Below are 15,304 nucleotides of genomic sequence, written 5' to 3'. Positions count from 1 at the left end.
TCCACATCTTCAGTTTTAATTTGATGTGTGTGAGAGCCAAACTGCACCTATGTGGGGGTGGAAATTTCCACTCTAGTCAATGTGCCAGCTATTTAGAGTTGCATATTGGGGTAAGTCGATTCATGTTAGTTTAGAGAAAGAAGGAAACTCAGGGAGTCAAGAGAAAGGAAGTCAAACAAGTCGGTTTAGATTGGAACAGTCAATTGTACAGAGCAAAGGCACCTTAGTGGATAATAGCCTGGCTTGGAACCTATGTGTTAAGGAAGTGTCAAGGAAGAAAAGTCTACCACTTTGCTTAGGAGGTGGTCAGTCTGATTTAATCAACTAAGGTTTGAAGAGTAAAAGATTGAGTTGCACTCCTAGGACCTAGCGTAGAAATTCACTCGCCACTAACTCTATCGACAACAGAAGCCAATAATCCCAACTGTGGTATCCTCAGGTCCTGAACTGTAGTTTGGAATCACAATCCCTGCCCACAGGTTTATAAATTGTTGTGTACTCTGCTCTCAGTGTTAGCACGGTGGTTTTCTCGGGGTCACTCCTAGAAACACTGTAGCTTCTTTTTCTTTTTCACCATCAATACCCCACAAATGCACTTGAAATTGCAACATTGTGTCCCTGACCAGGAATGATTTGGTTACACGCTGGGGACATCATTTCCAATAGGTCCAGTCAGGCCCTCTTTTATAGCCCAATAATGAATAACCAGTATTGATTTGGGCAGTTGTCTTTTGGGAGAGAAAGCAGATTGTCACTAATCAGAAAGTTGATGGCTTCCCTTCCACCGCACGTGTCGAAGTGGACTTTTAATTCATTTAATGCAATAATCCTTAGCAAATGACTACAGAAAAAACAACTGTTTTAAATTAACACACGTTAATGCAGCTTATGAAAACCTAGATTGACATTATTAATTAATTAATTAAATTTGCATTACTGCGTCACTGTTACAGAAGTTGTCTGTTTGAGCTTCCTCTGATAGTAAAGTTGTAGAAATCTAGCAGATAAGCAACATCCCAGATGTCAGCATGACTTTCATTTTAAATCTACTTTTTAACCATGAAGCAGTGTTTCAAGTCCATGTTTAAATAACTACCAGTCAACATCAGAATGTGAAACCATGCAACCAGCCTGCACATGGATAGTTTATAAACCTTTTTTTTCCCCTTTTTAAATGCTGCTTGCAGATTGATTTAATTTGTTGTGTTGTACATCCTCATACATCAGTGACTGGGTAAACTTAGATGCAAGAGAATTTTAATGCAAAAGTTTGAATTTGAACATTGTATTAATGCTACGTTTCTTATTGCAAAAGACATGTATTCCACTTTCATTAGGATCAAGCAAAGAGAGACAGCATTACAAACAGGCCGACTGTGAATATTCAGTTATTTACCCACTCAGTAGAAGCCTGCTGTTACTTGCCTCCTGCTTGATGCTGTGTTATTTCTCATTTTCTCTCTCTAGATGAGCTCTATCTCTCTTGCCGGAGCTCCTGCCGCTGCTTCATTGTGCATCATAAAAATGGGCTCAAAATAGCCGCCGCATTTCATAAGCATAGACACTTCTTAAAATTAAACATTTCTAATGCCTGTTACCTCCAATTGTGAAATACCTAATTACCCTTTGCAGTATCGCAGCAGTTTTGCAATCAGCATGTGCCCTTATATAGGATGTATTTTCTAACCAATAGAGCAAATAAGGACAAAATCAATTGAGCGTTTAATTATTCTAAAGAATAATTAAACACATGAAAATGTGTGATTTATATCCTGCTGACAGTTAATAATAAATGCACTGATTGTCTTAAATGGACTGCTGATGGTAAAGCTTACACAGTGATACGTGGAAATCTTGCTGTTGAGACTCACTAGTGCCTCTTTAAACTGCTGTGTGTGTGTGTGTGTGCGTTTGTGTGTGTGTGTGTGTGTGTGTGTGTGTGTGTGTGTGTGTGATACTGCTGACGATGCTAAGTTTGATGGGGGCTTGCTTGCATTTACCTTGAGGAGTTCTACCCATGATACAGATCAGCCAGCTGGCCGTTTGATGTTCGCCATGAAAGCTCCTTATTAGGATCAGTGGAAAACACAATAAATAATCTGTGAGTGAACCTGCGCTCGAAACAAATGCTTGGGAGAGATGTCACAAGAATGCAGCTTTCACTACAAAAGATATAAGAGCCAGACTTATGGAAGCATCCTCTAGAAGCAGACACAGTGGAAAGAGAGAGCGGAAGAGAAGACACTGAGAGCTAAAGATGACCGATGAAGAGGAGGGGTGCACTGGACTTGTGTATCTTTGTGTGTAACTGTTCTGCGCGCATGGGGGGAAATAACGGCGTTTGAATGATGGGTGTGACAAAGGTTGATGTTTGCTCAGGGCCTGTGTGGCTCCAGTAATAAAGACACTGTGGCTCAAAGTGGCTTCATTCTGTCCTAAATGATCCTTAATCTCTCCATAAATGACATCTCTGGCTCCCAGTAAGGAGAGTGAAAAACGCAAACTGTTCACGCCAGTGCTACTGGGATTTTATGGTCGTGTCAAAAGAGAAAAAGATGCCGAGCTTAAATATAATAAGTGTTCAATTTGTAATTGTATAGTTTTTATATATATAATATTCAGAAATGATAGACAGCATTAGTGTGAGGAAATTACAGCCCTCAGTAGCCCCCAGCACTTAAGAGGCAGAAAGAAATTAAATAGTGTCTGCTGCTGCTGTGAAAAGCTATATTTAAGTACTGTTGTACAGTCAGTCTAATAAAAAATAGAAATACCCATTTCCTGATGATATTTCCCCAATCATCAGCAGCACTTTTTTAGAAGTCATTTTAACAGGAATGCCAATATGTTGTGTGTTCTGCTTTCACCAGCTTCTGACCTTTCTTGAATCAATGTTTGCCGATCAGAGCGCAATTTGTGGAGCTAACAGAACAACAGAAATCATTCGTCACCTCTCTGCTACCTCACACACATTAGGCTTTGAACATCACTGTATGTACATTTATGTTTATGCATGCGTATGAGTGCATAATGGCACAGATGTTGATCAAAGCATGCCATCACGTGACAGTCTGATAGCATGAAAGCACATAATTTGGAGACCTGCTGGCTGCTAACCCAGATAAAGACCATAAAGTGTCAGCCACGTAATAATGAAACTGTATGACACACCTGCAGCTGGAGGATCGACTCCAAGGACGTCTTACAGCCTCCTTTGCTCCTACACGTCATTATGACCAGTGAATTGTTAAGGCAGGTGATTACAGACAGCCATGGAACAGAGCAGAGGTGAGATTTATGTGATAGAGTGGATTCGACTGACACTAATGCAACAGAGGAACTGGAAGGTCAAGTAGGTGCTTATCAAAACAGCGCTGGAAACTGGTTCACACTGTGTCTGAGCACCTTCTGGTTTGTGACCCAGGCAACAAAGCCTTGAATTTTAATGGTAGACAAAGCTTGCTCATGGAGAACGGTTGATTTTTACATTTTTATGATTGGAAGCAAGGTGTATAATTAAGAAAAATTGTGTTTATTACAAGTTAATTAATATATCATATAATTGAGGGTTGTTGTTTTTTTTTTATTAATCCCTGCCAGATAGCTCTTTTTTTCCTTGCTGCTCTTCACATTGTAGATGAGAGCACAGCAGGCAAAGGCTGATTCTTCTTTGACTTTAAATCTCTCAGCTTGAGCTTGCTCCCCCACCAAGCCTCCAGGAATTTTTCATTTATCATACTATTCTCTTTTTATCACTCTGGAATAAAAGATTTGCTAGCTGCAACCATGCAGATCACACGGGCCACCACTGCTCATCTTCTTTAACATTTCAACCTTTCCACACAAGCTGATGCAATAGCAGCGTACTCGTACAAGCATCGGTGTGGATATTTTTGCCTGCTTCTAAAAAAACAGTAGCTGGGGAGTTTCCCTGCGTTTTTTTGAGGAACTGTGGGTGTGACAGAAGTCAGCATACCACCTCTGCATGTCATCACAAACCATTTACTGAATAAAAATATATGCTTTACTTTAAACACCTCAGCTGGAGTGTATTTTTCAAAAAAAAAATAATAATAATAATTTTATTTATTATAACGGTTCAATACCGTATAATATATATATATATATATATATATATTATAAATATAATATATATATATTATAATATAATATAATCTATGAATGTTTCTATCTACTCGCACCTACTCTGACCTCTGCAACTCTGCTGTGGATGTCTAGCTGGGACAGCGTGGATCAAAAATTTCCAACCAGGTGAACTTGTGGCACTTCTGCACTGGCTGAGAGGAACATGAAAAGACTGTAAAATTAACTAATCCCCCCAAAAAAAAAAACCAAACAAAAAAAAAAAAACAATTTGAATGAAAAACAAAAGCTGGTTTCAAAAGCAAAGTAATCCACATAGACTCTAATGTGGATTACCTGACATGTAATGTCATCTAGTCCTGTCATGGTAAATTACAGATGCAACATGCTAACCAAACTAGCACTATTGTTAACTTCCTAATGTAGTTCAGAAGAAAACCTTTCTAAAACTATTAGTCCTCCTGAAGGTGTCATATACAAGCATTTCCAAAGTACTGGAAAACGTGCGTAATAGGCTACTTACATTGAACATTCTTCTCTCATCACAATATATTATAATGGCAGCTCTTCATCTCTGTGAAAAAAGCAATGATGCTACTGATAGCCATAAATGTGGCATAGAAATCTTCCTCGACTAACTGAAGGTATTTGATACCATTGATTTTAAAACACATTGCTGTGTTTGAAGCACAGCATTCAGTGGGTTTAGAAGTTATATGTAAGAAAGGGAGAAATTTACATCAAATGTGGGGTCCCACATAGATCGATTAAGACTGCTCTCTTCCTTCTATGTATCAATGATTTTGTTAATTACTCTAGTTTGTTGATCCCACAAATATATTTTTGTCTCTTGAAAATCTGTATTAACTCCAACATAGTATAACTGAAGAACTGATAAAAGGTGGATGTTTGATTTAAACGTAATAAATTAACATTAAACGTCAGCACAAACAATTTTATTGTATTTGAAATTTTTGAGATTTTCACATTGATGAATGTGGAATATTGAACTAATGAAGAAATTATATAAATATGTTGGTTTACTAATTTTTTTAACTGGGACATTGTCTTCAGAGTGGAGCACCACTGACCTTTTAGCGCTCTCTGCTTGAGCCTCAACTACATTATTGTAATGTTACATGATGCAACACTTACAGACTTTATCAAACAAAGTTATTTAAACTTCTGAAGTTAACTGAATGTAAGATTTTGTAATATAATGTAGTATTTAGGCTATATAAAAGCTGTTGTGACCTTATGCCAATATATTATTGTTCTCACACATATAACACGAAGAAAATACCTTTGTACAAGTTTTAGTCTGGCCTGTCAAGGTCCATGTATTTGGAATGAGCTTCAAAGCACTTTAAAAATGTTAACATCTTTCTCTGTCTTCAAACAAACTTTTATACAACACTTGCTACTAAAATGTTTGATTTTGAATTCTATACGGCAAAGATCTTTTTAAAACTTGGAATAGCTCTCTACTCTTTTTTGTGCCACTGTCTAACAGTTTTGGTTTAGTGTTATTTATATGTTAGGATCCCGTGGGTAATTTTAAACCAGTGACACAGATAAACTGTTTGCTATTTTGCATTTCCCAGTAACGGTGCACACCTCATATTTTCCTCAGTATAGATAAAACCTGAATTTGTCAGCACTGTTAAGGAGACAGAAAGGGGTTGTCAGTATTGAGTGCAGAAGAAATGGGTAATTAGCCGATGGCTGACTCAGGCCACTTGCAGCTTTGTGTGTCAGAGTGGGGATGGAAAAACCGATGAAGCACATCTCCCCGGGTGTCATAAAGCTTTGCTTTATGGCCAGTTTGTGTAGCCTTGCAGATTAAGTTCAAAGAAAGGCGGCTCCTCTTTTCTCCATGCATCTTAAATCCTGTTTCTCCTCAGCTAGATCTGTAGATCAATTCTTTGGACTGTGCTAAGATATCCCTGTTGTCAGCAGCTACGGGGCAGCTACAGGAAGGACGGGGAGGACAGGGTGTCTAAAAATACATTATTTAAGGGACAATTTCACTTCAGATTTAATAGTACTCACAGAGCAGCATGACTACTCCAGTCAAATTGCATACTTTCCTTCACTGAGGAGTGGCCATCTTCAGCAGCATGAGCATCAAAGCTCACAGCTCCCAGCGAGCCACAATTGCAACCTCCTTAGGCAAATGCAGTGTTTGCATTTAAAAGGCAAGAAAATCACAGCGAAACAGTAGTTTGTCTGTGATTCATCCAATGAGTTCGTTCTCAAAAACTACCTCCAGCATTATCTCAAGAGAGCAGTCCTACATAGGAATAAATGGGCTGGTGTCTGAAGAGAGTACAATTCCTTTGTCTGTTTAGACACAAAGGACAGTTTTAAGTGAACACAGAGTTGAGTGATGCTGGTATTAGTCTTATTAAGTTCAAAGATAAATGAAACTTGTTTTACTCAAAAACCTGTTACTAGAAAACACATTAGCACGATTCTAATTTGTTTTAAAGACAAGCCAGATACAGAGGGATTACAAGATAAAACACAACAAATTTACACCATTCTCTGTGTGAAACTCTAAAACTCAGGTACTTATTGTCTTTCCTCTCAGGATTAAATAAATAAATAACATCAAACAAATATGGCTGGAAGAAGATTTTGCCAATGTGGTAGATATGCATTACTCATGATATGAATAATTTATTAGAAAAAGTCTAAAAAATACAAACAGTAAAGGAACACTGACAAAAATGCCTCAACACATCCAGAACATTATATTTTCATACTTGCATTGCACCACTTAATCAGCTATTACAGTATTTAAGTATTTACAGTGAAGAAACAAGAAATAATCTCCTATTGTTGACATAGTGAAAACAGAGCTGCTGTGCACTGCAGGAGATTGCACCAGAAAAGATTTTCCACCTGCAATATGTGACATTTTAATCCTTTTCCAAAATGCATTAGAGACACTTGGAAGCTAAGCCCTGTAATTTCTTTCCTTTTATTTTTGTCTTTCATTTGGGGCCATGTTTTGAGTGACTTACTGTGAAATGGCACCTGGACTCTGGCATGTCTTTTTACCTATAACTATTAAAATTACAAAAACATTAACCCCTCCTCCCAGTCAAGCATAAACTTTATCTCATTAGACCTCAGAGCTTTGCTATACAGTTAAGAAAAGCATTCAACACATACAGCAGTACGGACTTTATTTTGGGTAATTAACATTTTTCAGCAACACACACTTGCGATTTGGCACTTTTAATATCTTTAACAAAAGGTGAAACTACAATAAATATAATTTGTTTTAGGCATTGTTCAAAATTAAGATAAATTACATTCATTTAAACTGAGCAGAAATAAAGAGCATAAAGATTTAACTTAAAACCCGCAGCAGAATCTGTTATGTGACTGGTTGAAATGTCCTGTGTTCCACTAAACTCTGTGACAAGTTTTTGAGTTCAGCCGCGGAGCGAACCTGCTTGTATCCCAGCAGAGCCAGAGTGTCGTTACACAGATTCTGAACCGTTCTCACAATGTCAAAGCCGAGTCGAAGCCGCCAGCTCTCAGCTGTCACTCTGGAGTCTCTGGTGGTGGAGTATCTGTAGTTCCACTCAGATGGAGACGACGCGTTACTGTTGGTGTTCTTTGCAATCCACGTCCTCACCCTGTCCTCCATCTCCAGCCCTGCAAACTTGTAGATTTCACTGGCCTTGTCCTTCGGGTTGAATGCTAAGTCCTCATACCGTACCAGCAGGTAGCGTCCACGCAGCCACGCAGGTCTCTGCAGGCCTGTTTCTACAGAGGCTGCCATGTCCTTACAGGTGCTGGTGATCTGCGAAAGGTCCACGTAACGAGGCTGCCGCCCCGTAGCATTCCATATTTTCCAAGCGCGAAACTGATCAGAAAACGCCATCATGCGTGAAGCAAGAATGGCTCTGGGGTCTCGCACCAGGTGTACGATCTTAAGGTCCAGACGTGGATCTTCAGTCAGAGTGCGCAGATCCCCCACCTCAGGTACCCGCACGGTCTTTACAGCTACATGCCCTCTCGACAGACACGACATAGAGGCTAAAGTGAGGTTCAGGGCCCCGCACTTCTTAGGGCACCAGGTTTCGTCGGGTGGATCAGAGGCTGCTGCAACTACTCCATCAGAGCACACCGGAGGGGAACAGAGGGCATGACTGGAGCTCCTGCGGAAAAAGGAGCTTGTGATGTGGTCTTGAGGCTCGGGACGGATGTAATTCTCCATGAAGTGAAGCTCACAAGTGTACAGATTGAGGAGAAGGTCCCTGTAAGCACCCAGCAAGGCACGGCGGTCCAAGGTGCGACGCAGCCTGCTGCTGGAGTTGGTGAAGGCTTGCTGGACGTGGTACAAAGGTTCAAACACATAGAAGACCCCAGGATGCTGGTTGAGGAGCTGTCCGGTAAATGAGGAACCACTGCGTGTAGTGGCAAACAGCAGGATGTGCTTCCGAGGTGAAGCCATGGGCAGCCAGCTGTCATCGCAGGAGGTTCTCCACCGGGAGTCTTAAGCGAAAAAAAAATAAATCTTGACTGTTTTAATGTGTATTATGCGATACTGACGTCACTTTCATTATGTTTTCTTGCAACAAGGTGAACAGCTTTAAATAACTCATTGCATAATATGTTATTACCTGTTCAAGCTCTAGTGAAAAAGAGTTATTTCATTAATTTCAAAAGAATCATTTCAGCTCATAAAAATGAATTAGAGCTAGTCTTTAGTCTAGAAGAAATACAGAATCAAGCCAATAAAGTGTAAATAATTTAGCGGGTAAACATGCATGAGTAAGTTGCTTGTTTGCTGGTGGTTACCGGGGGGATGAGAAATGGTGGATCTCTAAATATAGCACAAATAGCTAATGTGTAATTACTCCTGATTAGGAGTTGATTGCAAAGAGGATGCTACTTTTATACACAGGAGCTCGTCACCGACACACATGTGAGCTATGAGAGAGGATTAATGGAGACGGATTGGAGGAGGACTCTAAAACCAATCACACATATTTAATTTCTCTGTCCTCTCCACTTACAGGGAATTCCCGTAGTTAATGATCCTCTGTATTTTTTCTTTTAAGTCACTAACAGCCGTGGCGTTGCAGCCTGATTCTCGATGCTGGAATAGAAATAATATCACCAATCAAGCGCTGCGAGTGCATCTCTGCATGCCTGCTGCTGCTGTGCTGCCAAATACTGTGTCATTTGTCTCATACTCATTTTAGTTTATTCATGTTAGATTTGCATTAAATATAATAATAAACCTATACGTATGCCAACAGATGTGCAGACTTTAGTGTGGTATGTGGGGCAGTGTAAATTGGCCATCGGGCAGTACCTCTGAGATGTCTGCTCTGGCAGCGGTAAGCTCCCTGACAAGGTCCTGACAGCGAGTCCCTCAGGGTCCGGATGGCTGTGTACTGGACCCCCAGAGACGCACATACAAGAAGCAGCACCGTCTTCCAGGAGCACTCCATCCTGCCTCCACCTCTGACTCTACATCCTTTCCACTGACAATGCTGGAAAGCCACATAGGCACAGACACAGACACACACACACACAATAGTATTTAATTTCAAAGCTACATACATGTGCAACTTTGACACACTTGTGCCTGTGGGTTTCCACTGATGACCTTCTGCGCTGTTCATGCTGGAGCAGCAGGGAATCTTGCTCAAGGGTGCATGTCATTAACTTTTCTCCTGCTAGTTAAGAATACAAACCTTTGTCCTTCAACAGTAGTTCCTGCTGCAATAGTATTAGTCAACAAAGAAATTGCTTAACCTTTCTAAATCTGATAACACTTTCATCTCTGTGCAGTAAATGCGAGGCAGCAGCCAGCTACCGAGCATAAAATGTTTCCATAAGGATCCACAGATTTGTGCCACTGAGAAAGAGCGCAGAGGTCACGGAGAAATGGTAGCGGTAATGTCCCTATATACAAAAGCTCCACAATTCAGGATACTGTGCACACAGTGGCATAATTGCATTTCATTTTTGCTTTCCTCTCTTCTGGGTAATTAAGCGTCTAAGCCCAGTAGAGCTACATACCCAGATAAATATAGCTGTCTTCATACAGATGAGCGTAGAAGTTTCCTTTGTACACTTCCGAGTTCTTTGCCACTGGGCATGAAAGAGCAAAGGTAGATGTGATTTTCCAAATGTATTCATGAAAAAAAAAAAGCTGCCATCCATCCGTCCCTATACACCAAGCTGATGGTAAGTAATCGCTCGAGATCCCTGGGTACAAACTGTCTCTCCATCACTCAAAGTGGCTGCGCGAAGGCAATCATAATCAAAATCACAGGTAAATATATATCACCGAACTGACAAAAATAAATATCACCTTCCTGTTTGCTTCCTCACCCCTCTCTCTGTCACTCCATCTCTCTCCAGTCTGCCTCTTGTTCATTAATGATGTTTATGTGTCCCTGGCAGACTCATATCCTCAGGAATGTATCACACTGAGCTTTTGATGTTCCATTAATCACAAACAGCGCCAAACCAAAGACATTTACTCTGTGGGTGAGGGGAAAAGAAATCGAGCTGACATCATGAGCCATTCTGTTTGAATACAGCTAAAAACAGTGATGCAGAATGAACACATCGGGGGAGAAAGTTTGTTTCTTAGACTGATAGTTGCAGAGAGGATAACAGGAACAAGGACGTCATGCTCTTTGTTTTAGGGCTACTTTAAAGTCGCTTCTGTGTTTGTGGAAGGAAAGGAGAGATAGAGACATAGAACGATTGTATGAATGACTGCAGATAATGAGAAACTTTGACCAAGCTTGTTTCTATCTCTGGCATTTTAAAAAAATCTGTCAATTTGACAGCCCTGCCATCCATACCCTTACTGCACAGTTGGCTGACCAAGGCGCATCATATAATTCCTCAGCGACAGGTTTTGTTTTCCTTTCCAGTCATGATCATGGCTCAGAGCTCCTCTGCTGCACACCGAGCTTCCCTCTGGAGAATGAAGACAGATGCTTCAATGGATTAAAGCAATTTGATTTGCAAGTCCTCCGTTCTCCCCGGCTTATAACACCTTCTGCGTCGGCACTCACACCCGGAATAATCGATGTTCAGTCAACAGCTGGAAGGGGACTGCAGGCTTCAGATGGTCTCAGCTTTTGTACCTCTTGTACAATAACATTCCCTACAAGGAATAACAACCACAGGGACAAGACTGACCAGAGATTACACTCTGTCAGGTTTGACTTGTAAATTCAGCAAGCAGGCATTACTGCTGCTGAGAAAACATAGCAGCAAAAGTGTTTGGTGCAAGAAAGGTAATTGCCTCTGTGGAAAACAAAGACAACAAACGAGGTTAGGAGTTAGCGATGAGGATGGGACTGAGGGATTTGGGATGGAGGTGATTGAGGGATGTGACAGTGCCAAAGATTTTTCTATTAAGGCCCCTCTGTGTGTTCAAAGATCCTCAGGGGAAGGCTATTTATTGGCGAAGCCTGGCGATCAATCCTGGAAAACACAGTTGAGCAACAGTAGCATCATCGGGAGGCGTTTCAACGCTCCAGTCCTAGCATCTATGCATTTTTCCTTTCTCTGTTTCTGTCTAAACCAATACCACATACGCGCGCACGCGCACGCGCGCACTCACACATCCACAGGCAGGAGAGCAGAGCTGAACACTGCAGCGCTCAAAGGAGATACATCTGACCCCGGGCTACAGAGGGGCTCCTGTGATGGGGGAGTGAAGATGAAGCTTGTCCTACATGATTCCTCCAGCACAAAAACATTAAAAGAAAAGGGAAAACAAAAGGTACTGAGAGGCGCAAAAGGGAAAAAAGAAAAAGGTCAGCGCTTCATCCGGTCTTGTCCACAGTGAATATAATATTTACTTATAAGGTTCCGACTAAAGGTTTTCTCAGTGTTTGATTCCTTTTCAAACAGTGGAAACAGACAGAGGGAATGTGTTAAAGTGCAAAATCAAATGAAAAAAATGTTAAGTTTACCGAAACACTAAAACATATCGGTAAAGAGTAGTAGCATTCAATTTATGCTACTATACTGCCAGTTTAAGTAGGAGTAGCAGTGACGAAAAGCGCAATTTGGCATCTGAAAATGATTACTATCATAAACAGCACCTAAAATAAATACTTCCGTTAGTTTTCTACGCGTTTGCTACAAAAACAAGATTTCCTTTGGAGATTTACGGCATAGTGAAAACAGCAGCCGATAAAGTAAGACGGTGTCACTTTAAACTCACCGTAGAATCGCTCAAGAGACAGTTTCAGTTGTTTTAAGAACACATCTTTAAAATATTTAGTGATTATCTCGACAGTGACACACTTCGATCACGGCTCTCTCAGCGCAAAATGAAAAAAAGAAGAAGAAGAAGAAGAAGAAGAAGAAGTAGAAGAAGAAGAAGAAGAATGAAATTAATGTCTTACCATCAATGCGCCTGATCAGATAGGAATTCTCCGGCCGGTCCTGTTTGGTACGCTGCATCGCTAAGTGTGTTTGTGTGAGTGTGTGAAGCGGAGGGATCGAGCGCTGCCGCTGGTGTCCACATCCAAAGTGGCTTCAGAGCTGGAGATGCGCTATGGATGGAGAGCGGCGAGTAGATGAGCGAAGAGGTATTTCTCACCCCTCAAGAGACCACACAGAGTACTGGAACCGGGTCTCTAGATTGGATGCACGATTGCCTTACCGTGCATTACGCTTTGAAGCCGTAGGGCACGTTTCATTACGTCTTGGAAATATATACGATCTTAAGAGGGAGTAGCCTAATCTGAATATGAGATGCACTCTAACTAAAACTCCACCTCCCATCTGTAATTCAACTTGTTTGCAGGTAAACGAGGAGCAGATATTTCCCATTTTTTATGGCTCCAGCCATGCATCAACAATCACTTCAGCATCTCGCCGGTGTCATTCCTCCTTTGCTGTCACCATCTCTGCAGGGATTCTCACTATATGCTCAACTGGGGCACCACACACACACACACACACACACACACACACACACACACACACACGCACGCCTCCCATTGGATGAGTGACACAATGACCTCTATTTTCCCCCATTCCAGTGAGGATGACTGCTATCATCGCATGTGTCCCCTCTCCAGGCTGCCAGCCTCCTTGTGTGGAGATGTGGGCACCATATCATTGTCCCTGGAGCGTTGCTTTAGGGTCAGATTTTGCCAGTGACAACTTCATTACTCTTGGGAATGGGGGTGGATTGTGTTTGCAGTCTGATTTATCTCAGTGGTTTATCTTATGCTGCTTGAATTGTGTCTTTATGGAGATAAACACAGATTAACAGAGTAATGTATTTTTTCTGCTGTAGTCCTTATCTGTTTTCCTATAGTGTCTGCTATCGAACGAGCTGTCAATTCAGCAGAAGCCCTAAACATCCTTTTAGTTATTCCAGCTTTTTCTGCCTTCATCCAGAAAAATCTTTCGAGGCAGTGCAACACCAAAGCAAAGGCAGGCAGAAATAATCTCAGAAATGGATACTGGAGGGGATGGAAATCTGCCCACACAGATATGGAGCAACCTTTTTGTGGTGTTACAGGGTTGAGGAACATTACAAGTTGAAGGCTTTACTGCACAGAGGGCAGCAAACTGCCAAGAACACCTTGTGAGTGATACAAGTGTGGCCCATTCTCCGCTCCTCTAAGCACCGATCCCTCCCCTCTGCCTGCCTACAGCATTGATTCCCCGGCTCTAAACAGCCTAACGCCCCCGCACGTTCTTGGCGAGGTTTGATACAGGCAGTAAGAAAAAGTTGAATATTCCATGTTTGAAGGCTGAATCCTCCACAGGCCTCCCCGTTTAGCTATGCCCACACTTGTTCCTCACTACATGCAAAAAGAACAGATATGCACATACTTGCATTAAAGATTCATTGTGCTTTTCAATTTCTTTTCCAGAACACTCAGGCTCTTAACTAATGTTTCACCAAACTGCACTCGTTCTTCTCTGTATCTCTGTGATTTACCTCAAGATGTGATCTTTAACGTGACAACAGTATTTTATCATAAAGTGTTTGGAAAGTTGAATTCTCTCCACTGTTAGGAGTAACCCTGTCTCCTTAGCTCACTGAGTGTTTTTATATATCTGGGTTTGCTTAGCAACATCTGTTCAAGGCACAATCCATCAGTCAGATTAACTGTCAGTCAGACTGTCACAAGTAAACCCAGGTCTTACAAAGTCTGCCTCTGGAGAAGAGCTGGTATTCCTGTGCACTCCAACTCAGCTGAGAGCCTGCAAAAACATTCCTTCAGTTCAAGTCTCCATTGTTGTATTTGCAATAAGCAGATGAAAAGAAATTTCATTTTACCAACTGCCATGCTAGCAGAGACAGCTAAATTTATTTCAGTAAACAACCACCACGGGGCACACCAGTAGAATTTCTCTAATATCACCCTTGCCACATCTAAGGACTTTGCAACAAGTTATTGCCACTTGGAAAGTAATACAATAACAGCACCATGCAAGTACACAATTATTTCATTTAAGTTTGACATTTCTCCCAAAATAATTATTTGTTTTCTGGCACACTAATTCAGAAAAAAGTTCATGCCCCACTTCTCACAGCTCACAATTTTTATTGATCAAGAGTCACGAAAATAAATTCAAAATTAATTTGACTTTACTAAAACTCAGTCTGTTACCCTCAACACTATTTTCTGTTTAGTCCTCTTACTAAATTATAGACCTTCACCTTAGTTTCAATTCATATTTTACTCTAGTCATCCAAATCCATTCTGTAGTGGCTCCTTGCCTCAACAGACGGGCACTGTTTGTGAACCCTCGCCTTCATGTAACCTCTCAATTAAACCCAGATTTAAAAATATGTCTTTAATATGAAATGTAAGTATTTATGAGAGCTGGGTTTGTCATATGTTGAGTCAGCATCAGTCTGCATCACTGCAACCTCCATGCTGATCACAACATGATGTGTACTGGCCCAAAAAGCATTTTTCCCTTTATGTTGCTGCAGTTCCTCAAATGGCCACTTGAGGCTGGCTTTCATTCAACATCGCAGTGGCTACATGCATCTTTGGATTAAGTCTTGGATTTTTGGAATTTGATTGACTTCACACACAAGGAAAGAAAATGGGAATTCTGTTCTTCATATTCATTTTCAAGTTCCACAAACACAGTGCGGCCTTCCTCTGTTTTTTTTTACGCTCTTCCTCATCTTTATTTTTGACTCATGGAGTGT

The 15,304-nt window shown here is 41.0% G+C and overlaps 1 protein-coding gene across 1 annotated transcript; it reads right to left on the bottom strand.

Moving 5' to 3' along the window:
* Positions 1-7,283: 7,283 nt before the first annotated feature.
* On the bottom strand, positions 7,284-13,389 carry si:ch73-62b13.1 (Carbohydrate sulfotransferase 1-like). The gene is made up of 3 exons (XM_005930293.3): positions 12,519-13,389; positions 9,446-9,626; positions 7,284-8,619 (listed from the first exon to the last, which is right to left on the bottom strand). The coding sequence occupies exons 1-3, from the start codon at positions 12,519-12,521 to the stop codon at positions 7,493-7,495; spliced, it is 1,311 nt and encodes a 436-aa protein (XP_005930355.1). The 5' UTR covers positions 12,522-13,389; the 3' UTR covers positions 7,284-7,492.
* Positions 13,390-15,304: the final 1,915 nt, after the last annotated feature.

This window comes from Haplochromis burtoni, unplaced genomic scaffold (assembly GCF_018398535.1).
Source record: "Haplochromis burtoni strain Fernald_Lab_line unplaced genomic scaffold, NCSU_Asbu1 Contig_127, whole genome shotgun sequence".
NCBI lineage: Eukaryota > Metazoa > Chordata > Actinopteri > Cichliformes > Cichlidae > Haplochromis > Haplochromis burtoni.
The sequence above is the reverse complement of the archived record's forward strand: the minus strand, read 5'-3'. Positions and strand labels throughout refer to the sequence as shown.

Excerpts from the sequence above, each read along its gene's own strand:
- si:ch73-62b13.1 (XM_005930293.3), bottom strand. Across the intron at positions 8,620-9,445 it reads CCAGAGCAGACATCTCAGAG|ACTCCCGGTGGAGAACCTCC; the intron begins GTACTGCCCGAT and ends TTTTCGCTTAAG.